General features: G+C 39.9%; 1 protein-coding gene across 1 annotated transcript in view; it reads right to left on the bottom strand.

The window, feature by feature from the left end:
• Window positions 1-15,710: 15,710 nt before the first annotated feature.
• Window positions 15,711-25,421, bottom strand: part of NPAS3 (neuronal PAS domain protein 3) — an 888,972-nt gene continuing 879,261 nt past the window's right edge. The window contains 12 exon segments of the mRNA XM_038407448.2: window positions 15,711-18,748; window positions 18,751-18,828; window positions 18,831-18,914; window positions 18,917-18,992; window positions 18,994-19,187; window positions 19,190-19,231; window positions 19,234-19,290; window positions 19,293-19,329; window positions 19,332-19,408; window positions 19,411-19,431; window positions 19,434-19,949; window positions 22,627-22,742. Of these exon segments, the coding sequence (XP_038263376.1) occupies window positions 18,639-18,748; window positions 18,751-18,828; window positions 18,831-18,914; window positions 18,917-18,992; window positions 18,994-19,187; window positions 19,190-19,231; window positions 19,234-19,290; window positions 19,293-19,329; window positions 19,332-19,408; window positions 19,411-19,431; window positions 19,434-19,949; window positions 22,627-22,742 (1,408 nt within the window). The 3' untranslated portion in view covers window positions 15,711-18,638.

Below are 25,421 nucleotides of genomic sequence, written 5' to 3'. Positions count from 1 at the left end.
CAGGACTTAGAGATTGAGAACTATCTTGGCAATATCTCTAATATACATGATCATCTATGAGATAATTAAAAGAAGCTATTATGTCCTCAGACCCCGTTACTTGTCAGGGAGTTATATTTACAAACATAGCGGTAGCATAGTTTTAATGGTAGGGTCTGCCACAAAGAAAGGGGAAGGAAGCGAGTTTCCCACATCCATGGCTCCTTCTAGATAAGCAATGAAGATACAACTCTTAAGGGTCTTTGTGGCTCCTCACATCATTGTCATGTCATTGGTAGCTTGATTAGTAACCCTTTAGTCTCACTGCGTAATCATAAAGCCTGCATAATGTATGCCTTCAGAGAGACTGAGTGAGAAATACACTCATCAGTTTATTTATTTCTAAGGCTATGGAAGGACTTATGTATGTTGCCCTCTTTTTCTTGCTCTTTGCAGAGTCCTGTTGGTAAAGTCATTAGTTTATTGTTCAGACATTTTTAGTAAATTGTTTTCCTAGTGTGTTCCATGGACATGCAGATTTTACTATTCTACAAATTGTTGAGCTCAATTTGGATGACCTAGGAATTTGTTAGCAATTTTAAGAGATGCTCAAATGGATCAGAATCAATATGTCACAGACAGCACCATGAATTCTCAGAGGAAAGGCTGCAGAGTTTCCTAGCTAACAGTTAATGTTTGGCCATCATTGTAGTCTCACACTAGTATTTCAGAGTTGAAGCTTATCCCACCGAGAGTAAAAACAATACTTAAGGTCTTCAATTTGATTTGAATCCCGTGAATGAGCAGGAAGTCATTCAGAATGCCCCACCAGCATTTGATTCTGATGTTGAAGAAGTATCTTATACCTCTAAAATGCTTCAAAAGCTGTCAGTAGAGCCCTGCACGGATACAAAAATGTGGATCTACATCCGTTCCACATTCACCAGAATCAACATGTAGCTGACCCATGAGCCGCTGGCTGTCTTTTAGGTGGATCTGCATCCAGACTGCCTCCACAGCAGCACGCTGTCTCACAGTGTCTCTCATAGCCTATGATTCATAAGCTATGAGTTGCAGACAGTTGCTTCCCCGCCTTTGAGATCCATTGGACTGCTAGTGTGTACTCCTCTGGGTGGGAGCGGGGAGGGATTGTTTATGGACTCTCTGCCAGGAGCCATGCGCCAGGTGTAGAAAGCTGCCAAGACAATTCCTCAATGGGTGGGAGGAGCCGGAACAGGGGAAGGGGAGCAGGGGACCATGGCCCCATCACTTTTAAAGGTCGAGTGATGGGGGGTGAGGGAGCGGAATCTTGGGGGGAAGAGGCAGCATGGGAGTGGGCCCTTGGGGAGAAGGGGCGGTGTGAGGGAGGGTGCTGGATGGGGAGGGGTGACGCAGGGGTGCTGGCTCGGGGGGGGGAAGGCCAGCACAAGGGTGGGCCCTCAGGCAGAAGGGGCAGAACGGGGGTGGGGGCTGGAGGGAAGGGGCATCATGTCGTGTGCTGGTCCTGGGGGCTCATGAGAGACGGTAGCAGCAGCGCATGTTGATAGAGGCCTGTGCAGTTGTACCCGCATCCGAGTCACTATCTGCCAAATTGATCCGCGGATATAAAGCAGATATCCGTGGATTTGCAGGGCTCTAGCTATCAGAGCCCACTTTTCGCTCCCACTGACTTTTTCTTGTTGGTAGATTTGAGTTCCTTGAAGATACAACTGACCTGCTTCTGGGCAACAATGAGTTAAAATGGCCATATAATGATATTTAATGTATTTTCTGGAAATGCCATTAGCTACTTTCAAAAATGTCCGGAAAAGCATATTCAGAGGCCCGCAAGCCTGACTGATCATTTGGTTTGTTTGCATTCTTTTAATTATCTTATTCCAAACTACCACAAACTATACCAACTGGACAACTTTAGAGAAGTTTCAGAGTAGCAGCCGTGTTAGTCTGTATTCGCAAAAAGAAAAGGAGTACTTGTGGCACTAACAAATTTATTAGAGCATAAGCTTTCGTGAGCTACAGCTCACTTCATCGGATGCATTTGGTGGAAAAAACAGAGGGGAGATTGATATACACACACAGAGAACATGAAACAATGGGTTTATCATACACACTGTAAGGAGAGTGATCACTTAAAATAAGCCATCACCAGCAGCAGGGAGGGGAAAGGAGGAAAACCTTTCATGGTGACAAGCAAGGTAGGCTATTTCCAGCAGTTAACAAGAATATCTGAGGAACAGTGGGGGTGGGGTGGGGCGGAGAAATAACATGGGGAAATAGTTTTACTTTGTGTAATGACTCATCCATTCCCAGTCTCTATTCAAGCCTAAGTTAATTGTATCCAGTTTGCAAATTAATTCCAATTCAGCAGTCTCTCGTTGGAGTCTGTTTTGAAGCTTTTTTGTTGAAGGATAGCCACTCTCAGGTCTGTAATCGAGTGACCGGAGAGAATGAAGTGTTCTCCAACTGGTTTTTGAATGTTATAATTCTTGATGTCTGATTTGTGTCCATTCATTCTTTTACGTAGAGACTGTCCAGTTTGACCAATGTACATGGCAGAGTGGCATTGCTGGCACATGATGGCATATATCACATTGGTAGATGCGCAGGTGAACGAGCCTCTGATAGTGTGGCTGATGTGATTAGGCCCTATGATGGTGTCCCCTGAATAGATATGTGGACAGAGTTGGCAACGGGCTTTGTTGCAAGGATAGGTTCCTGGATTAGTGGTTCTGTTGTGTGGTTGCTGGTGAGTATTTGCTTCAGACTGGGGGGCTGTCTGTAAGCAAGGACTGGCCTGTCTCCCAAGATCTGTGAGAGTGATGGGTCGTCCTTCAGGATAGGTTGTAGATCCTTGATGATGCATTGGAGAGGTTTTAGTTGGGGGCTGAAGGTGATGGCTAGTGGCATTCTGTTATTTTCTTGTTGGGCCTGTCCTGTAGTAGGTGACTTCTGGTACTCTTTGGCTCTTCAATCTGGTTTCTTCACTTCAGCAGGTGGTATTGTAGTTGTAGGAATGCATGATAGAGATCTTGTAGGTGTTTGTCTCTGTCTGAGGGGTTGGAGCAAATGCGGTTATATCGTAGAGCGTGGCTGTAGACAATGGATCGTGTGGTATGATCTGGATGAAAGCTAGAGGCATGTAGGTAGGAATAGCAGTCAGTAGGTTTCCGATTAGGGTGGTGTTTATGTGACCATCACTTATTAGCACTGTAGTGTCCAGGAAGTGGATCTCTTGTGTGGACTGGTCCAGGCTGAGGTTGATGGTGCGAAGTGTCACTTACCAATGTCGGCAAACTTTCACTGTTTCATATATTTTAAGGTCAGCAGGGACCATTGTAATCATCTAGTCTGACCTCCTGCATTACATAAAGAAAAGGAGTACTTGTGGCACCTTAGAGACTAACAAATTTATTAGAGCATAAGCTTTCGTGAGCTACAGCTCACTTCATCGATGCATTGGTGGAAAAAACAGAGGAGAGATTTATATACACACACACAGAGAACATGAAACAATGGGTTTATCATACACACTGTAAGGAGAGTGATCACTTAAGATAAGCCATCACCAACAGCAGGGGGGGGAAGAGGAAAACCTTTCATGGTGACAAGCAGGTAGGCTAATTCCAGCAGTTAACAAGAATATCAGAGGAACAGTGGAGGGTGGGGTGGGAGGGAGAAATACCATGGGGAAATAGTAAATCACAATCAGACATCAAGAATTATAACATTCAAAAACCAGTTGGAGAACACTTCATCTCTCTGGTCACTCGATCACAGACCTAAGAGTGGCTATCCTTCAACAAAAAAGCTTCAAAAACAGACTCCAATGAGAGACTGCTGAATTGGAATTAATTTGCAAACTGGATACAATTAACTTAGGCTTGAATAGAGACTGGGATGGATGAGTCATTACATAAAGTAAAACTATTTCCCCATGGTATTCTCCCTCCCACCCCACCCCCCACTGTTCCTCTGATATTCTTGTTAACTGCTGAATTAGCCTACCTGCTTGTCACCATGAAAGGTTTTCCTCCTTCCCCCCCCTGCTGTTGGTGATGCTTATCTTAAGGATCACTCTCCTTACAGTGTGTATGATAAACCCATTGTTTCATGTTCTCTGTGTGTGTGCATATAAATCTCTCCTCTGTTTTTTCCACCAAATGCATCCGATGAAGTGAGCTGTAGCTCACGAAAGCTTATGCTCTAATAAATTTGTTAGTCTCTAAGGTGCCACAAGTACTCCTTTTCTTTTTGCGAATACAGACTAACACGGCTGCTACTCTGAAACCTGCATTACATAGGCCACAGCATTTTAGCCTGACAAGAGAAGGTACCTTGCTACCTGATTATCCTCCCAACAGGATCTGATTTGCCAATAGCTGATTTCTTAAAGGTTTTGGCTATTGCAGGTATTACTCCATTTACAGATTGGAACTTCATATTAATCTACATTTAGTTGCCTGACTCCACACAAATGTTGATATGCCATTATGCCGATCACAGAATATATGTTTATACTGCAGATACTAGTGATGTGATATTTCTAGCCTGAACTGTGCTTTGATTTTTTTTCTTTACTTAGCTAAGAAAGCCATGATTGTTCAACAGAGCTTCCAGAATTTCTCTTTCATCATAAAGAGCATGAGCAATCTGAGCTTTCATATAGCAGCCTTCTGGTATTTCTTTATATCCTTAAATATAGGTCTTTAAATTGTGCTTATCTGTGTTGACCTAGGCCCAGATTTTTAAAGGGTTTAGGCACCTCGTGGGATTTTCAAAAGCATCTATACACCTAACATCCATTGAAAGCAATGGGTTTTAGGCTCCTAGATACTTCTGAAAATCCCACTAAGTACCTAAATACCTTTTAAAATCGGGACCTGCTGTTTTTACTCTTTATTTTCTGAGCATGCCTCTGCTGGTTATTAAAGGGGCAATGCCTGGTATACAGGCCAAACTGATTTGGGGCCTCTTTAAATTGTCCCAGTGGATGGATGCCTGAATCTTTAAGGCCCTCAACATATTTGACTGGGCTTATCTCTCCCAGAGCAACATATGTCAAGCCTGTATTGACTACTTCATTTCTGAATTGAAAATACAAGGGAAATTGAACCTCACTTGTACTAATGTAGAGTGTGCATTAGTAGACTACTGCTGTACAGCAAGGGTATTTTGTGGGGCATGAAATACAAGGTCAGCTTTCTCCCTAAAAAGCTTTGACTTACCCTAGATCTCAGAGCACTCAGTGAGTATTGCTGTAAAAGAAACTCAAGATAGGCTATAGGAAAAATTATTTCCCACTTAAACTAAAGGGACCTAAATTATGCATACAAAAGTAAAAGGGGAAACATCTAATCACAGATGTCGAGAAACTAGTAAAATATTACAACTGTTGATTTAAACCGTTGCAGAGACAGCTCCAAACCAATGCCTATTCTCTCACAGTGCTTGTGCAGGTCACCATTGTCCTCCAAGGAGCTATACCAAATGAAGCAAGGAGGTCAACAATGAAAGACTTGCTCAACTACAACTCAACACAAAGCCCACCTGTAGGCATAAAAGAAGACTTCCTCTCTGACACAACTGAATTAGCCATATCACAGCCAGCAGAACGATTCCATTAGGCAAACTAGTTAACTGATCTTTAATGTCCGCACATCTCCTACGCAAATCCAGGTCTTTGTGAAAAGCTCTCAGCCTACTTCGCATCCAAAAGCACCAAAACCAGACAGAACCTTGTAGTTATACAACATTTATATCAAGGACTTGGAAGAAAACTTAAGATAATCACTGATAAGGTTTGCAGATGACTTAAAGATTGGGGAGTGGTAAATAATGAAAGGGATTGGTCACTGATAGAGAGCAACCTGGACCCGTTGGTATGTTGGGTGCAAACAATGTTTCAATGTAGCCAAATGTCAACTAAGACATCTAGGAACAAAGATTCAGGCTATACTTACAGGATGGGGGACTCTCTCTCCTGGGAAGTAGACACTGAAAAAGATATAAGGATCAACTGAATATGAGCTCCCGGTGCGAAGCTGTGGCCAAAAGGGCTAATTGTGCTCCTTGGATGTATAAATAGGGGATTTTCAAGGAGGAGTAGAGAGATTATATTACCTCTGTATTAGGCACTCGTGCAACCACTTTTGGAATACTCTGTCCCTCTCCAGTGTGTACAATTGAAGAAGGATGTTGAAAAATTGGAGATAGCTTAGAGAAGATTGTGGGAATGATTGGAAAACATGCCTTATAATGAAAGACACAAGGAACTTAAAATATTTCAAGGAGATGGTGAAGGGATGACTTGATGACAACCTATAAGTATGTACCTGGGGCACAGCATTTGATAATGGAGGGCTCTTCAACCTAGCAGACAGAGGTAAAGCAAAAATCTAATGGCTCAAAGTTGAAAACTAGGCAAACACAGACTTGAACTAAATTGCAGATTTTTAAGAGTAGGTATGGCTACACTACAATCGTGGGGTGTGACTGCAGCTCATGTAGACCTACCCACTAGCTTTAATCTAGCTGGCTCAGGTACTGGTAGCAGTGAGCTGCAGCAACATGGGCTTTAGGTCAGGCCACCTGCACAAGTAATTACCTAGGATTCCAGGAAAGCTTGAAGAGAAAGCAAACTGCCTGACACCTTAATGCCAGAGTCTGGTAATTCCTGAAGAAACCTACACTTAATACCTATTACTCCCTAGCTTCAAGCTGTCCTTTCCCTCAAGGTTAGTGAGAAAATAGTTACAACCAGTTCTGGTGGTATCTACATTCTGCCAATATCCTGACCAGACAAAGCATGGAAATAGCCCAGTTGGTGCCTATGGATGACCATTTTCTGTGCTGCCATTACAGGAAAGCAAACCATGAGGCAGTCTTTCGACACTGTTAATCATATAGTGCCAATAGTAAAATAACAACACGTACCTGAGAGCTTGCTGGAGCAAATGAGGCAGTACTCTGCTGGATTCACTCAATTCTCTCAGAAGTGATAATGGCACCTACTCCCGTTTGCTGACGACCATGACTTACAAAGTCCCAAAAGGGTCAGTACTCTCCTAGTTGCTTTAACATTTGCATGAAATGTTGCAGACTCATAGTAGGGCTGGACAAATTCTTTTGTGCAAAAAATTGCAGATTTGGGTGGACTGGAACAATTTACAATTTGTGGTTGATTTTGGCAAAACTCATTTGGTCAATTTTTATTTTAAAAAAGTCAGAAATTACTAATGTTTGACTTTCCAGTTCCGAAAAAAATAGTTTCATTTAGGAATTTTACATTTTATTTAAAAAAATCCTATAAAGGTTTAAAAATCTTGAACAAAACATTTTGTTTGACCTGACATAGAATTTTTTCAGCTGTGTTATTTAGCCAGAAAATCAATAACTATTCATTGTGTTGACCCAAACCAAACTATTTGGGCCACCATCCAAAAAAAAATATCAGTAGTTCACATAGGTCTACTCAGAAGTTATCAGTATGCAGATGATGCACAACTGTATGTCTACTCAACTGACATTCTTTGCCATCACTAAGATGGCCCAATGCATAGAAGAAATCAATAGATGGATGCAGAGCTATTGGCTCAGACTTAGTTCAGGAAAAACAGAAATGATCTCAGTAACGGGGAAAACACTTGGAGGAATGTGTCAATACTCTTACTTCACTAATGACTGAGAGCCTAAAACAGATCACCAGGGTGGCACAAAGCCTTGAGCTCACATTCACTCATGAAAAGTCACAGACAGCAGGGAGTGGTTTCTTCCATCTTTGGCTGGCCAGAAAACCATGCCCCCTCCATGTCAGAGAGGCTCTAGATACTGTGAGCCACATTTTCATCATCTCCTACTGGAGTACTCCAACTGAGGGGGAATGAAACTGCCATAGAGGCTCATGGAAAGACAAGATGGTGAAGTGATATATTTTATTGGACCAACTTCTATGAGTTGAGAGTGACAAGCTTTCAAACCACACAGAACTCATCAGGCTGGGAAAGGTAAGTTATTACTGCAGACAGTAGTGCACTTCCACCATATTCTAACACATCACACACTACAAACATCACTGACTCCCTATGCATTTCAAAGACAGAATTAAAAGTCTTGATTTTAGTCTCTAAAGCACTTATGAATTGGGACTTCACTACTCTGGAGATCACCTCATCCTGCACAACCCTTCAAGACAGCTAGCTAGAGGCAGCAAGGCAATGAAGCTGGAATGACCCAGTGTAGACGTCACCCACTAGGGGGCAGAGCTTTTCCCACAGGTATGGTCCCAGGCTAGAGAACTCTTTGCCACAAGAATCAGAGTAGAGCAAAGCCTGATTGCTTTTAGTCCCAAAGTAAGTCACATGTTCCAAGAAGGCCTTCCCCCAGAAGTAGCATCTGAAAACAATAATACACAAGAGTAAGCAAGCAATTATTATAGACTCAAGCTCTGGGGAGTGGGGGAGAAAGAGGTAACATTATTGTTGACATGGCCTATTTACTTCTTGGTTTTGTAGGAAAGCTATGAGTCTGTTCACCAGCCCTGTACCATGATGATTTATGGTAATGAAAAATAAGGATATTTTATTTGCCTTTCAAAAACAATTATTTTCCCTGAAAGAGTGTTGGGAGTAGGATTTTCCAAAGCTGATATAGGTAGATAGATACTAGGAAATGATTTTTCACAGGTATGGATTTGGCAATAGGGAAAAATGTTTAATTTATCATACTATTTCATGAAGTGTGTAACTTATATCATTGCACTTTTACCATTCAGAAGTGCGTGAGCATGCTCATCCACCGGATTCAATAGTAAAAAGCAAGAAGGTATGAGGGACTAAGGGATTCGTATCAATTCATGTTTCATTGGTATTTTTAATGGCTTTATCATAAATTAATAAAGTATAGCTTGGTTCCATACTCATTCTCAACTATCATATTTGCTACCCTAATAGGCAGTATACTAACCAAATACAGAGAAAAGATTTCTTTTTCTCCAAAAGAGCTCAGGCTGCCATCTCAGTGAGGGGATACAACAGCGAGCAAGTTATCAGTGAGTTATCAGAACAAGTGCTGTTAGCTTCAGCGTGTGTGTGTTCCCATGGCTCATCTTCACATGAAGCACCCTCAGGATAATATTTATGTAGTAGGCCCCTTTTGAGAGTCTTCTATGTCCTGATTAATATAGATTGGTGTAGAGATAGTAAGGATGGATCTACAATAGGGAGGTCATGCTTACAAACACTGTTTCATTGCGTTGAGGAAGTGACAATGAGAGTGGACAGGGTGAAGAAGTAGACATATGTACTTGACTTGAAAGGCTCTCAATACAGTATCACATAACAGATTATTTACAGTTAGCAAGTACGATACTGATGGTGAAATACTCATTGGATATAAAATTGGCTTGGTAACAGAGGCCAGAGAGTGGTAATAATGGTTATAGATCACATAGGAGGAAGTTAATATGCACTCGGGTGCACATTTGCAGATACAGTATCATGAAACTGGCATATTAAAGAAGACTTGGCTCAAAGAGGCCAGGGGAATGGTGGCATGAAGCTTACAAGTATTTATGCAATTTAATATGACGAATATAAAGTAAAGAGGAGAGAATTGGTAAACTGGATTAAATGTGATTTGGTAATTAATTGATCTTTACATAGGCTAATCCCCTGAGATTGGATATTAGATGGATGGGATCTGAGTTACCCAGGAAAGAATTTTCTGTAGTATCTGGCTGGTGAATCTTTCCCATATGCTCAGGGTTTAGCTGATCGCCATATTTGGGGTCGGGAAGGAATTTTCCTCCAGGGCAGATTGGAGAGGCCCTGGAGGTTTTTTGCCTTCCTCTGTAGCATGGGGCACGGGTCACTTGAGGGAGGATTCTCTGCTCCTTGAAGTCTTTAAACCATGATTTGAGGACTTCAATAGCTCAGACATAGGTGAGGTTTTTCGTAGGAGTGGGTGGGTGAGATTCTGTGGCCTGCGTTGTGCAGGAGGTCGGACTAAATGATCAGAATGGTCCTTTCTGACCTTAGTATCTATGAAAATGAATTATGCTATGACAGGTCAAAAATTTCAAGAGATGCCAATCAGGAAAAAGATCTAGAGTGGAGAATGCTCAGAAATCTCAAATTATGAGGCTCCAGACCTTGTTGCAGCTAGGAAAATACATAGAAGAGTTTGAGAATGTATTACTACAGTGACAGGGGACAAAATCAAAAGAGAACACAAAAGACCAACACTGCATCTGTGGGCACTGTGTTAGAGGAAGAAGAGTAGAAATTCAGTAAAGGTACAGGAGGGTAACAAGGAGGGGAAAGGGTCCCAAATGTTTACAATAATGAATGGAACAAATCAGAAATTGGACAGCCTACAGTGTACCAGGTTTTCTCATGCACAGTAGCATAACTGGGTGGAAGGGCTGTAACTATGAAAATGTGGCAGAGTACCCTGCACCTCAGTGTTGTCTGATGTATACATGGATGAGAGGCATGTTATATGGCATGGTCTGCAAAAATTCAGACTTTAAACTTTAGACCCTGATTTGTTAGGAGGTGAACTTCATAGTCTAAAATTTTCTGAAACAAAAGTATCTAAACAAAAAAGTTAGCTCTCATCATCTTGACTGCATCAAGGTCTTAATGGTTCCTGAGAGCCTTACCTGCTATGTTAGTTTAATTTAGAGCTCTCGTCTTACTAGTTAACAAGAAGCAAACAATAGGGCCTGATTATGCACTCTTATTTGTGATGATGAGCACTATATGAGTAGTCCTACTGACTTCAGGTTTTCCCCCTGTTTTCCCTCTTTTGCCTCTAATACTCCCCTCTGTTCTCTCATCTTTCCCATTCTCCTCCTTCCTCTATACTCTCCTTTTCCTCTTTTGTCCTCTTCCCGCCTTCCTCATTTGCTCCAATCTTTTCATTGTGCCTTCATTTGCCCTTTAAATTCACTCCCCCCACAATACCATATGGAGCATCAGAAGGGATAAATGCTCACAGGTCCATGTTGTTTACCCCTTAGGTCTTTTCCCACTCAGTTCCAGGCTAAGGTGAGTATAGGAGGCACCTCCTCTTCTGTTTCCTTATCTCCTTGGAGTTAATTGCAAGGGAGTCTCTTTCTTTCCTTCTATCCCTGAGGGGAGGAGGAGTTGGTGAAGGATAGAGCTTGTGTGAGATGAGGCAGAGAGAAAGGAGACACCTCTTCTACTACCAGCGGATAGTGCAGCTGCTTCACCTAATGGTAAGAGGGCTGTAGCCAAGAACTCCTCAACCAAGCACCAGTATCTACCACTTCATGTTCCCACTTCAGATTCCTCTGCCTTTCTAGTAAGTACTTCACTTTACCAACCAAAGAGCTGGGGGATAGGGGGAGTATCCATAGGGCAGCTACACTCCCCAAACCACAGAAAGGGAGAAAGGGTGTATCTACACAGCAAAAGCAAAAAGTTGTTTGTCTCCCTGCTTTCTAACTGTGCTTCTGGGTCATACCCCTCACTGGTTTTAACAATAGCTTGAGTCCTTATAACCCTAGCAAAGTGTAATTCCTCACTAATGAATGGAACACGCTTTTGTCAATGCCCCTTTTTCAATTAAATAAACAGGATGCGCAGTCAATGTGTGGGCTGATTAGACCATGGATCAGAGTATAAGTAGGGGTAAAGAGATTTGATTCACAGACTATACAGCAAGTATACTTAAGGAAAAGTTTATTTATGATTTGCATCCTGATACCTAAAAATTATCCTTGTGTTGTTTCCTTACAATATTGTCTTCAAACTTGGGACTGAATCTGTGGACCCATTAAAGTCAATTGTCAAATCTCTCATTGATTTCAACAGGACTAAATTTGACCCATTGTGATTATTCAGAGAACACACACAAACTCTTAAATCAATAATTCACAAAGGGAATGTTCTTTCTACTGGGGTCAAATAGTTAATATCCTGTCATGTCATTTCCTCTATAAATCTATGAACAACTTTAGAAACAAGGGAAAAACTACTTCCCTCCCTTTTGTAAGTAAATATTAGACCCTTTTTTTTTTTTAACTGTAAACAAGATAGGAGTATTTTTCCTCAAGAAAACTTGTAATAGGAAAGGTAATGTTAATACTTTCCTTGTGTATAGTGCTGGTGAGAGGAAATTAGACAAAGTTTTCTATATACAGAGCAGTGCAAACGTCCTAACACGGACTTGAAAATATGCTTGTACCCTGACCTAATGGTCAAGTTCTTTTGCTATTCCATTCTCAGCCTGTTAAAGGTACTGAATGTTATCGTGTTTTTTGTGAGAAGGTTTCTAGTCTTCTAGGAAATGGGCTGAAACAATTAACTCATTTCACGTGGGCCACTAAATGGCTCTTACATGGAAATGACTTTCACCCTCTACCAATGGAGGCAAAATTGTAACCACTCACCTCATTTTGTATGGCTCAAAACCAAACTCCTGAGCCATTAACTCCTCCAGTGTTACTACCAGAGCAGGCCAAAAATCAGAATAATTTATTTAACCTTCCTTCCCTGCAGAAATTTGGTAAAGTGTGTGACATGGTATATGAGTCTGAACTACCTTGGGTTTTAGTTTTACAAACCACTTCACTTTGTCTATTCAAATTAAAATTTTTCATCCATTCTCCCCCATCTCCTGGGCTGACCTTTGGGGACCTGAATAAAATTAATTTGGAGAAAAAAACACCCTGATTTTCAGAAAGCGGCAGAAAGTTCCTCTTGGGTTAAACAATTGTTACATGTTATTAGCTATGTTTAATGGAAATTAGATCTGAATTAGCATTTGGTACTTGGAAGCTGTCATAGGAACAACTGGAAGATTTTTCAAATACGTAGAATTCTGTACTCATACATTACCTTTATACACAATGCCAAATTGGGAGTGGGGGTATAGGCACGTAGAGTGAACTTCACTCTCACCCTTGCCACACACCCTCTTCCCCCCTTCCCTCTGTTGGCTTGAAGTATCATGTATCCAACAAAATTTTCCAAATGTGGGCGCATGTCCTTGTAAAGGTTAAGATCTTACCTGAAAATCTGTGTTTCCTTTGACATCCCACTTGTTCATACTTTTCACTGTGCAAACAGGAAGCGTTTTGCATGGGAGACAGTTAGTTTAATTACTTAGAATAGCTGACAACCAATCCTTGCTCCGGCACCATAGTAAAAAGAATAAAATAAAGTAAGGTTAAGGAAAACCACTATGCAAATTGCTCTCAAAGCGAGTGACATGATATAGAGCGAATGCAAACTTCCCGGGGGAAGTATTGCTAAGTTAGCTGTCAGCTGTAGCGCAGTCAGAGTCCACAGCATTGACATGACCACCTTGCAATAGTAGCAATGTGTTTCTGTTGAAAGCGCTATTTAAATCTTCCTAAAGATTTTTCCCCTAGTTTTAATTTTTCAAAGTTACTGTGTTTTCATACAGCCCTATTCCTCCCTTGCAACCAGTTCATCTGGGTCTTCGGAGATAATAAACTACTGCCATGCCTGAACAGTGCACTGAGAATTAAGATTTCCTTCCATATGCTGTGCTTTTGCTTTCCACACATCATTATTCAGGGGCAAATTCTTGCTTCGGGCTGGGGTGGGGGGCAGGAGGGATAGATTTGTCCAACTTTCTTTCTAAAAAATACATTATTGTCTGAAAATTTTAAAAATCAAAGCCAATATTGATTTTACATTTCTTTAATTTCATAATCTTATAAGTAACAATTCACAAAATCCATACTCCACTGTATATCAGTGAAAGAATATACTTATTAAGTTTGGCTTGCTACCATTTTCTTTCACATAATACACTGGCATCTCATCATTACTTTGCTCATTTTGGCTGTTATTATATCTCTCAACCAATGTTTAGACAATAACATTGGGTATTTTTAAAAAAAGAAAAGGAGTACTTGTGGCACCTTAGAGACTAACAAATTTATTTGAGCATAAGCTTTCTTGCGCTACAGCTCACTTCATCGGATGCATTGGGTATTTTTGTAGTTCAGAAAACCTCTCAGGGGATTAGTGGCTTTAGCTAATATTGGTTAAAACTAATTTGGAATGGATCTGTTATTCTTCCATTTCCCCTTTATTCTGGGCATTCTTTCTAGCTCGTTTTAAATTCCCTCTTTCTCTTTTTTGGCTTCTTTGCCCCTAGTTACTTCATAAACAAGAAGCAATACCAACTGAAATGTGAAAGCAGCCTGCTGACCTCTGCTCCTTTCTACCTCCTGCAAACTGGAGACATATCAAACTCAGTCTCTGGTAGCCTGGGAAGCAAGAGTCCTCAATTGCTTGGAAATTCAGGGACCCAGACCGTATGCTGTTAAATCATCAGGCAGGCTCAATGAACTATAATGGTGCATAGAAGTTTAAAAAAAAAATATAAATCTAATGATCAGATTCACACGATTACTTCCATTGAATGGTATCTTACTCTGGAAGTAGTTGCACTGACAACAATGGGACTATCTGTGGAGTAATGTATTCCTCAGGGAGAGTAAGGTATTCTGAATCTGGATGAGTGTTATTAGAATGAAGTGTCAAATATTTAACTTTGTTAGGTGGAACCCAAAGGGGAAGAAAGATTCAGGCACCCAACAATATAGAGAGTGGCCTACACTCATGTATGGATATCGCAACGACTGCCCCCCCACCCCATTGTGTACTCTCAAATGTGCCCTTTTATCTGAGCAGAGATCACAGAATCAGCTACACAGGTTTTTTTTTCCTGAATGAGTGGAATCAGCACAATGTATGTAAAGTTTGTCACAGCTCAGAAGGCAGCATAAAGAAATCCAATCACTGAAATTGCCCGATTCATAGAATTTCACATTAGGAGGGGTAAGGGTGAAAATAGCTGTTCCATTCTGTCTGCTTCTTCTTTCAACCCACTATATGCAAATTCCACACCACATATACAAGTCGCCATTATAGAGTCAATGCTTACCAATACTATCTCCTAAGACACAGTTTCCCCCTACGTGCAGGTAACAGGAAATAAGCAGAGTTTTTCAGATGTTGTGCAGAGGAATTTCTTGATAATTGTTTACTTTTTAAGGTCAATCACTGTGTATGGATTTCTGGTGTAATCAAAACTGGAGTCCAATTTGTACTTCAGTCATGAAGACAAGGTTTAGAACCTTGTGGTTTTTTTGCATCGGCAAACTCTTCTTCCCTCAGTTTGTAAGGCAGACAGTTTGGCCAATAAACACATAAAATACCAACAACTTACATTTTGCCAATCTGGAGGAAGAAAGAACATATTCAGAAAAATCAACATAGAACGAAGGTGACTGACGAGTTTGGTTATAACATTGTAGAGGATCATAAATGAAAATATAAAGTGCATTTTAAGTGATTAATGTATGTAAGCTGCCCTCTTCCAGTGTGCATTAATCAAGAAAAAATGCACCCCTTCTATAGTGGTTAATGTTACAGGTCCATTATTCAGCTTTGATAATGTGCATAACAATGCTCGGTATGACAATGAATTGGGGTAGCTGAGAATTTAAGATGGTGGCAAATTGGTGTAGTATTTGGATTAGCATTTTTAACCTGCATCTTGACAGCTTCTTTTCTTCAGTTCACAAGCGATAATAAAATCTAGCCGTGTCTTTTTTTTTTTTTTTTTTTTAAACAAAACAATTAAAAAGGTACCTGCTCAAACAAATACTACCAGCATTCATTAGTCAGGATGGTTATATGTAAAAGAAATGATGCCAGATAGTAACAAATCCAAGAGAAGTTTATTATGAAAATGGCACCTGCGGGATGAAAAAAATTAAGTTACATAAAGACAACCATGTATGACATGTATGAGAATCTACAAAAGTATAAAAAGAACCCTGTTGTAAATGAAGTATGTACATTTCTGATTTGCAGCATTATCAATGATCAATGAAAAAAATGTTTCAAATAAGCCAGGCACTCAAGAAGTTAGATTCGGTTAGCTTAACACAAAATAAATGTACCATAGCTGTCACTTTTTAACATTTTAATTTTTTTTTGTATTGTAGAGTTGGTAACACTGCTAAGATTTATACGAACAGAATCCCTTTCCCCTTATTCAGCTACTTGGCACCAGTCTCCTCATAAAAGATTTCATATATTTGTACAAGAAATAGTTAAAAACACAGACACAGTCTTCACAGGTAATGAAGTTTTTTTCATTTTGTAATTTTAAACACTATGGATTTAGACAGCAGCTGTGATTATCTGTTAGTTTAAATCACCAAGAAATCATTCTGACACAACACAGAAACATTTATAAAAATAAATAAAACAACAACAGCTGTCTAGCTGTTCTTTGTAGCCGATTAGGTGCACTCCTTGATAGTTCACAGCTAGAGTAGAGCTTCCAAAATTAAACTTTAAATTTCCCAATCAGTTTTCCTTGGCTTTTTAGACCTACTTAAATCCTTCACATATAACCTTTAAATGCTCATTATTAAAATTTGTGGCATCCAATCCTTTCACTATTATTCCACTGTGGGCTTGGACCTACTCCTCAGATTCAAAGCAGGAACTGACTCAACACAGTGAGTGACTCAAAAATTCAAAGGACAGCTGAGTGAATAGAATTAGCATTCTACACATAAGCAATATATATGACAATCCTAAACTCAGTTTCCCTTATTAACAATGTTGGTTGACTTTTCAAAGAATTTTCTATCTCACTGGTAATTGCTCTATATATTACTCCCATCAGCACGTCTGGGAGAAAAACCAAAGAAATGCACCCTCTGCTTACAGGTAGAGCACAAGGGACTCTGGGATGTTAACAAACTGAGGCTATATGGCATCAATTTGTTTAATATATCTGAGCATTACTCTTCAGTGCATTGTGTGGCACACTGGAAGAGTAAGTCATACCCAGAATTCCTCTGTGGGAAAAAATGGCTCCAATAACCTTGAGCTAGTTAAGAGTCTTTTATCTCTGAATGTGAAAAAGAGAGAAAAAGGGAAGAGGGAGGAAGAGAGAATGGGGGGCAGGAACAGAGAGAGAGAGAGAGAGAGAGAGAGAAGAGAGAGGTTTGAGAATATACAACAGCAAAGCAACAGCAGAAATTAAAAGGTATACAGACAGTGGAAGCAGCATAAGGTGACATTACAGAGGAAGGCCACCACACAAAAACCACTAACCCCCAAGAATCACTGGTTCACTAGGACTGCAGGAATGGGACTTTACCACTCCGGACTAGAGATAAAGCACAGAGAAGACAAAGGACAAAACAACTACATTAGCTTAGTATATACTGCATATAGTAACACACATTGAAACTGCAATGGGACTGACAGCCAAGGACACTTACACATTGTACACATTACAGTTCTCACATCTGTTATTAGATGCCTTAACAAACAGCTGCCAAAGATGGAGTGGAAGAAGAATTTATACTTGACAGTCATTTGGAGTGTTTGACACTACACTGTGATTTCTGGCAACAAAGACAAAATAGGAGATTTCTTTTCTTTTACTTAATGTGCAGTTTTCAGTTGTAGTTATCTATTTCAAGCTTATTAACCCATTCTTTAGTTTTAAAACATATTGGTTTCAACGCTAGAAATAAGAAAAAAAGCAAATCAAACAACAACAACAAAAAAGTCAACCTTCCCTCTATAACTTTAAATGAAAAATAAAAACATGTTAAATATTTTCCTTCTTTTTATTCCAAAGTGTTATTTGAAGTTGTAAAATTAGCCTCAGTTACACTGAGAAAAAAAAAAAAAAGAGAAAAAATATCCACCTAAAAAACTGCTCCTCAAGTCAATTTAATTGAGTTTTTTCAAAGCACTTTATCAAAAAGGCTTCCTGACCCATTTAAATTTAATGTGAGGCTACGTTTGTTAGTTTGGAGGTAAAAATTTTTAAGTCCTGCAGCAAATGTTAATGAGGGCTTTTGTCTTAACTAACCAAGGAGACTGCAGCACCCAACTATAGACCAGTACAGAACACATTCTTTTCAAAAACCCCAGCCCACAAGCTGCATATTGTATGAAGACATTACAGATTAATAAATGATAGCACCATGGTTTTAGAAATTAAGTTAAAGTTTCAGTAATTAACATTTAGTCCGACTTTTTAACATTCTAGTCACAGGCCAGAAATTAACTTTTTAAGAACCCAAATTATTTTGTGCAAGTAAGAAAATCTTAACCATAAAAAGAGAATTAAACTCTGCATAAAATTCTAAAATACTATCCCCTATTTTTAAAGGAATTAGGAACAAAAAACCCTTTTCATTTGACTTAGTCAAACAGGGCACATGTTTATGTTTGTCTCTTTTCTTGATCATATCAAGATCATTGTGAAGTAAAACCAATGGTTGTCACTTTAAAAATCTCTTACCACAACACTGAGAATTCTATGGCAGAGGCATACACATATTAAAGGCATCTTATAAAGATGCAATAGGAAAAAACACACATCTTAGAAGAAGACAAAAATGGCAGGCAACTGGTACTTCACTCTCTGAAGGCAAAAATAAAAAATATCTTTACATTAAAGATTAAGTCAAGTTAAAGAGAAAGGGAATGAAAGGGGGACCATCGTATCGAGAGAATAAGCTGACCTGCTCAAATTCAAAGTGCTAGAATTAAAGGTCTAAATTAAAACATAGTCTATGCCTCAGAGAATACACTGAACACAGTATGTGGTCATATTTCAATCCTCTTCCGTTCCAGAGTCTGTGTAGTGTGAATGCCATTGCTGTACACAGGAAATGGAAGAGTGGAAAAAAGTCCTTCGGCAGTTGTGAACACGTTCCTGCAGGCATTTGGGTCAGACTGGCCCCGCTCACAGCACTTCCAAATGGTCCCGACATATTGAGTCGGTGAACGTGGTGTAGAGCATTTCCATCGGTGTTTTAGGATCCAGCCCAAAGCTGGGGCTGTTAACATCAACAAAGTTAACAGCGTGGGTATTAGGGAGAGGTTGCCCTGCATGGCTAAAGTAACTTCAGCTGGAGCATATCGAATAGTGCCAGTGGTGTAGACCCTCTGAGCAGCGGTGCGTGGTGGCAGCAAGGGTTCCAGTTACCCTGTGAACCAAAGGAAGCACCACATTGCCTGCTTGCAACCTCTGAAGGGGCTTCCAGATCCCAGTGTACAACAAAGAGTTGGAAGTGCTGGGACCTCCTGGATGTTTGTCCCGTGGAGATGCTGAAAGCGGTGGTGACAAAGGGTCAGAGGATACAGGAGCCAGGCCGAGCTGGATGAGGTGCTTGACTGAGTTTTGCGGCTGGCAGTATTTCAGACCCCGGTGGGGTGAGAACAGAGTCTGGAATGGGACACATGTAACTGCTGGCTGTGGGGGGAGGGGGAAGTGCTCTGAGCTTGGGGGCTTGGTCTCATACTGTAGGGCGATTCATTCCTTGAGATTTCCCTGTTAGGTGGGTAATTCCAAATACTGCTATCATTATCAAATTGATAGGTTCTGAGATCTCTGTTTAATTTTGAGCACTGAGGCACTGTTTGGCGACGAGAGCAGCTGGGCTGGTCCACCAAAAGCTGAGTCAAGTCCATTTGGGCTTGAAGTGCTGGATAGCCTTCTGCGGGTCATGCTGCCTACTTTCTGCTTTTTCCTCCTCTTCTTCCTCTTTTGTGTTTTGCTGGAAGGACGGGCATTTACCTCCCCTCCACTATCTGAGTCCTTGGCGCTGTCTGATGTCAACGATTCACAGTTCTGCAATCGCAAGTCTGATTCACTCTCCACGTAGCGCTCCACCTTGATCTGCATAGAACCAAGAGTACCAAAACTGTCCTCAGGAGCCTTTTGATTCTCAAAGTCAGAATTTTCAAAGCTGTCATCACTGTCCCTGCTGTCCTGATTGCTGGAGCTGTTCCCATCATCATTACAGTTCATTTCGTTATCTGACTGATTCCCAGACTTCTTCCTATCAGATTCGGGGTCTTCGCTGTTTTCTGATTGGTTTCCTTTGTCATCTGACTTTGAGTTCTCATTGTCCTCTGGAAGGAAAGAAAAATGAAAAACATCATTAGCAATAGGAACATCAGATTAGAACTCCACTTGTCTACCTAAAATGAGATGTTATTGCCGGTAAAGTTCTGGTAAAAGCATTCCTCTGAGGCTCAACTGAGGTGGGTTTTTCTGAGCTTTAGATCCACAGCATCAAGTTTGAAGGGATTTGATTATTATTAATCCCCCTGATTCAGGACGGTCAGTGGCAATGGGCAAAGGTCTGGTGGATTGCCACTGGACTGCAGTTTTTGTAACAAGGGTGAGGGCTCCTATTTCAAGTGGGATCCTTTGGTACATTCTCTTTAATGAGAACAATTCTGATAACTGACTGCAACTGGATTCCAATTGTGTTCACCAAAATCAGATGTCAGTGAACAATTCAGCACTGGTGATGCATTCTTGAGATTTCTGTTTAGCATACATGTTCTTATAATGGGAATAGGAGTGACACAGTAGCATGATGAAGTGATAATCCACACTCCTGATTCTCCTCTCACTCACTCGTGTTCTACACTGGCGTCATATGAGCTTCAGTGGAGTTACTCTTTAGTTACTCCAGGGTGAGTGGAGAATCATATCCTCTGTTTATAAATCTGAATGAATATATCAGTTAAAACAATGTAGTTACATTGCCCTGCTGTGTGCCAATATTCCCTTGGAAGGTAAAAAAATAAAGTAGAAAAAATAACTCCAGTGCAACAAATGGAGCTGGCACCAATTTCCATCAGCTCAGGACCTGGTCCTGTCCTCCTCCTATTTCTTTTAACTTTATTTTATATTTATCTCATTTTTAACTGAATAAGACAAACACCTGAGTCTGTTGGACTCAGACAGCCAAGATCAGCTTTCAGAAAATGGACAATTATCACACACTGTTTGAAAGGGTCATGAATGGCTTGAGGAGAACACAGTCTGTGCAGAACAGTCAGAATTCTTTCCTTTGGAAATAAAAGACGTTTTTGTTTTCCCTCATCAGAGCCAAGAATTACCATTTTAAATTTTCTGCTCTGAATAGGGGAAGAAAGGGCCAGTTTTTCTGTAAAGATTGGGTTCTCCTGGAGCCATGGCAATTCCTAACAGTTTGCCAGAAGCGGCTGAACAGCTGGTCTTGATGGGGATATTAGCTGTTCAAAGCTTCAGGGTCTGTACATTTAATTTATTTAGAGTGGTTTTAAAAAAATTAATAAGATACTGAAACCTTCTATTATGAAAAAAACAGCTTTTATTTCTACTTAAAGCCAAATCGCTAACTAAAAAAAAATTTAAAAAGAAAAGTTTTTTCTTTTAAACTACTGTTCTCATTTGGTAGAGTGACTTCAACCTAAGATAAAACAAAATGGCATCAAGGTTGTCTGCAGATTTAAAAACGCTTAGACTGAATTTAGTGGTTTCAGCCAAGAAGATCTTATGAACCTAGGCCTTTCTGTATTTTTGTTTAATTCACATTAAGTGAACACAAAAGAACCCAAAGCTGTTAAAAGTTTTGTCCTGGTTTCTAAGATGCATGCATCTGTGCATCACTGAAGAATGCTCTCTTACTCTGTGCCAGCCTCAGCAGTCATGAACACAAATACACTTCTCAACTATAGAAACTCTTTTCTCCACAGCTGTATTATCGGGTTATCTGGAAACTGGGTAGGGAAAAAAAGCATTCTGAATGGCTGATAAGATCTCAAATCACATGGACATAAAGCCTGTATGTTTGCCTAACATCTGACTCTCACTGTCAAACAGAGCTGTCAAAAGAGAAAGGAGGAATAAGTGCAAAAGATGAGAGAACAAATGGCTGCTTAATTAAAAAATAAAACATATAGGTCGTGATTCTCTTCTCACTTGCATCTGATTTACAATAGTGTGTAACCAATGACTTCGGTGTATTTGTTCCTGATTTATACAGACATGAGAGAAGAATCAGGCCTACAGAATCATTTTTTGGACTAAAGACAATCCCTTACAAAGAAACCAGCCAATCTGTACACCTACATATGTATTTACTTATAAATCTACTGGGGAATAAATTAACAGGCTGAACACACTGCCATTCTTTAGGATTTTTTATTTATAGAATTAATTGAACCAGATCATTAGTATTTAAACAAACAAAAAATCCCCAAAGAAAAGAAAAATTTACAAACAGGTGTTTTGAACCTGTAAATTTCTAATAAAATGTAATGCTTTTAATTTAAGAAAACACACAACTTTTGCAATCTTTACTGCCCCCTAGTGAAGTAACTCAAGAAGCCTATTTATATAGCAAAGGGGGTGATAAACTTTGACAGTGTACATTTATGTTAGGAACATCTGACTACATGCGACAGATAAGAACTGGAATCATATTCAATAGTTACAATCTAAGCCCTTTGCACAAGGTATAATGCTTGCTCACAAACTCAACTGGGGATTCAAATATTTAGATAAGTGTAATTCAACCAGGCATGCATGCACTGAGTAAATAGCCGATCATTCTGGGTCACTAAAAGATTTTGATATCTTTTAAAAACAGGATTTTGAGGTTTTAAAGGTATTTTTTCTAAAGCTGAACCATCCGTGAAAAATGTAAGATTTAGTGATAATCTGGAAATACAATCACTGACTTGGCTCTGAAGATACAAAAATATAAAATAAAAAAGTAAAGTAGTAGGAGCGAAGGATTGTTTATATTACCTGAGTTGTCCTTTGAGTCTGATTCAGAATCAGAGGTCTCTGAGGATTCTGAGGTTTTCTCTGGCAGATGAGGAAGTTGTGCAATATCCATCGGCGTATCCTTGTACTCTGGGTTACTAAAGACCAGAAAGCAACATAAACACAAATGGATGATTTGAAGTTTGATAGTTTTCCCTTTCCTTTATCAAATCTCAGGAGCAAAGAATGTAAATAGAGAGAAGAGAAGAGGAAACATGAAAACATACATATTTCTCCTCAGTTCATCACAGCAGAATTTTTTGAAAGTTTTTTTAATACTAAAATGGTAGTAAAATCATAGAATATCAGAGTTGGAAGGGACCTCAGGAGGTTATCTAGTCCAACCCCCAAAGACCAAACCCCAGTTTTTGCCCCTGATCCCTAAATGGCCCCCTCAAGGATTGAATTCACAACCCTGAGTTTAGCAGGCCAATGCTCAAACCACTGAACTATCCCTCCCCATGCTTGATGCCACAAAATATCTGATTTATACTCATAGCTAATTAGGTAGCCCTGCCTATCTGATACCTAAAAGCAAGTCTGGCTTGTGTAATCAAAACCACAATCTAATATCTAGAATTCTTTCCCATTACAATGATAATAGGGATGGGGGGGGGGAGAGAGAGAGCTGATATCCTTTAAAACTTGTTTCTACACTACCTATGATGCTCACCACATTCAGGTGGCATTACACTATGCAATCCTTGCCATAGCTTTTGAATAGTTGTTTTCCTAAGGGCTATATTCTCCAGACCTTACGCTAGTAAATCTCACTTTGAAATTACTGAAAATATTGCTCAATTAAGGGCCAGAAAACCTGGTCACTGCTCAGATAGCTCTAAAGCTATTAGGGAAAAAAATTTACAACCTAAATATATGACTGATGCACACGTGCATGTTATGATGCATATGTTAAGGATACAGAACTGTCAACACACCTATTATAATCATATCTTCATCTGCTCATGTGGTGTTCACCTGTGGCTTGTTAGCAAAGAACATGATTGCAATGTGGAAAAAGCCCCACTATCAAAGAGAGTCTTACAAAAAATATTTTTGATCTGTTTTGTGCCTTTTTAAAATGGATTCCTTTTAAAATTAAAGGCAAGGCCAGAAGAAGACACCTAGATAGACAAATGTAGCACAGATTGTTTAAGAAAATATTCTTTAGTGGATTTTTGAGTGGTTGAGCATTCCTGTGTGATTCATATTCAGCCCAGTGGATTACCAGGAGATCTCCAATTCTCTACAGACAGAAGGAAGGGGAGGGTCCAGGGCTATTAAATGTGTCCAGAGCATTACAATTACAGAATGCCTATATTCAATCTATTCTAGTGCACTGTGAAAATTCAATGTTGAAACATTCACAGTTGTTCTCCATTCTTACTTAGGATTGTCACCTTGGCAGATTTGTCCTGTGGGACAAAAAAAGTGACATCAACAATGTGATGATGTTACTATACATGGCCATGCCACAATGCAGCAATGCACCACAAAACTTTCCTCCCTTCAAGCAAAAGAAATAGTGTGTAGGGGGTGAGGCAACTGCACCTTGTATAGGAATAAAGAGTTGTTTAAAAAACAACAACTATTTTCTTGAACAAGAATATCAGTTCTATCTAGCAACGGAGTTAGTCTATTCGGAGCACAAATTGGACAGGCATCTGAACATACTTTCTCATGTATGAAAATACATATAAACCAATGTTCCTGCCATTGGTAATATCAGAACTCTTTATGCCTTGCTCTGTCAATAAAACCCTATTCATTGCTTGGATCTTGTTTGGAAGTAATCTTTATTTAAAAATACACAAATTGTATGAAGGAGTTACCTTTCTCTAACAGAACACTGATGGGAATGAGGGAGAAAAATCAAGTTCTATGAGGAATCTAAGTAATGGTCAATTAGGTCCTCATCTTAATTAGTTTCTGACTGATACTCTGTTAGTAGACAGCAAATTATTGTGGAACGGTCGTGGATCAGATTTACTCAGTGTCTGGATACCAGCAAATGCGAGAAAAGCATTGGTTTATAATCCTAGTTAGATGTTTATTGAGATTAGAAAACCAATACCTGTTTGGCATAGTTTGAAGCTCTGTTTAGGAGAAGCTTAGGGTCAGAAGGGCAAGCACGTGCTGCAGGTCAAGACTCAGGTGCTTTGGCAGAGTTTTAGGAGCAACTACTGCTGCAACTATGCTTCACTCTTGCAAGCTTGGCTATTTCCACACTTTCATAGATATCAATCATCCAAATAAAAAAGTAAGGGAACAGAGACAGATTATGAGAGGATCCAATCTCACTCAGTCACACAAGGGCAGAAATGTGCCCAAATCCTCCTTCCCTTCCCCCCCGCCCCCACTGCCATGCAAAGCTTCCACGTCAGGGGCCTGCGCTCCCTTAGGAATTAATTGCTCCTGGCTCCCAGCCTAGGGAATCAAGACTACTCCACCATCCAAGACCGTGGTTCAGGCAGGCACAATCTCTACGATGCTCCTTGGCTATGGCATAAAAGTCACAATCTAGCCCTTAGACATCACTTTGAACTTTCCCTGCATCACTCTTGGAACAAAGGGAACATAACTAGCCATGGCAAGTAACTTACTTATAAGTAGAGATGACCAGAGAATGACAATTCTGTTTTGCTACAACTTTTGAGGTTTCCAAATTTATTTTCATTAGAATGAAAAAAACAACAACCCCAAACCCCTTCCAAATGTTTTTGCAAAATGGAATTGTGACAAAACTGTTTTAGAATGAAAAAGGTCAAGTTTTCAAT

This window comes from Dermochelys coriacea, chromosome 6, assembly GCF_009764565.3.
Source record: "Dermochelys coriacea isolate rDerCor1 chromosome 6, rDerCor1.pri.v4, whole genome shotgun sequence".
Lineage (NCBI taxonomy): Eukaryota > Metazoa > Chordata > Testudines > Dermochelyidae > Dermochelys > Dermochelys coriacea.
This window is presented reverse-complemented; position numbering and strand designations above follow the sequence as displayed.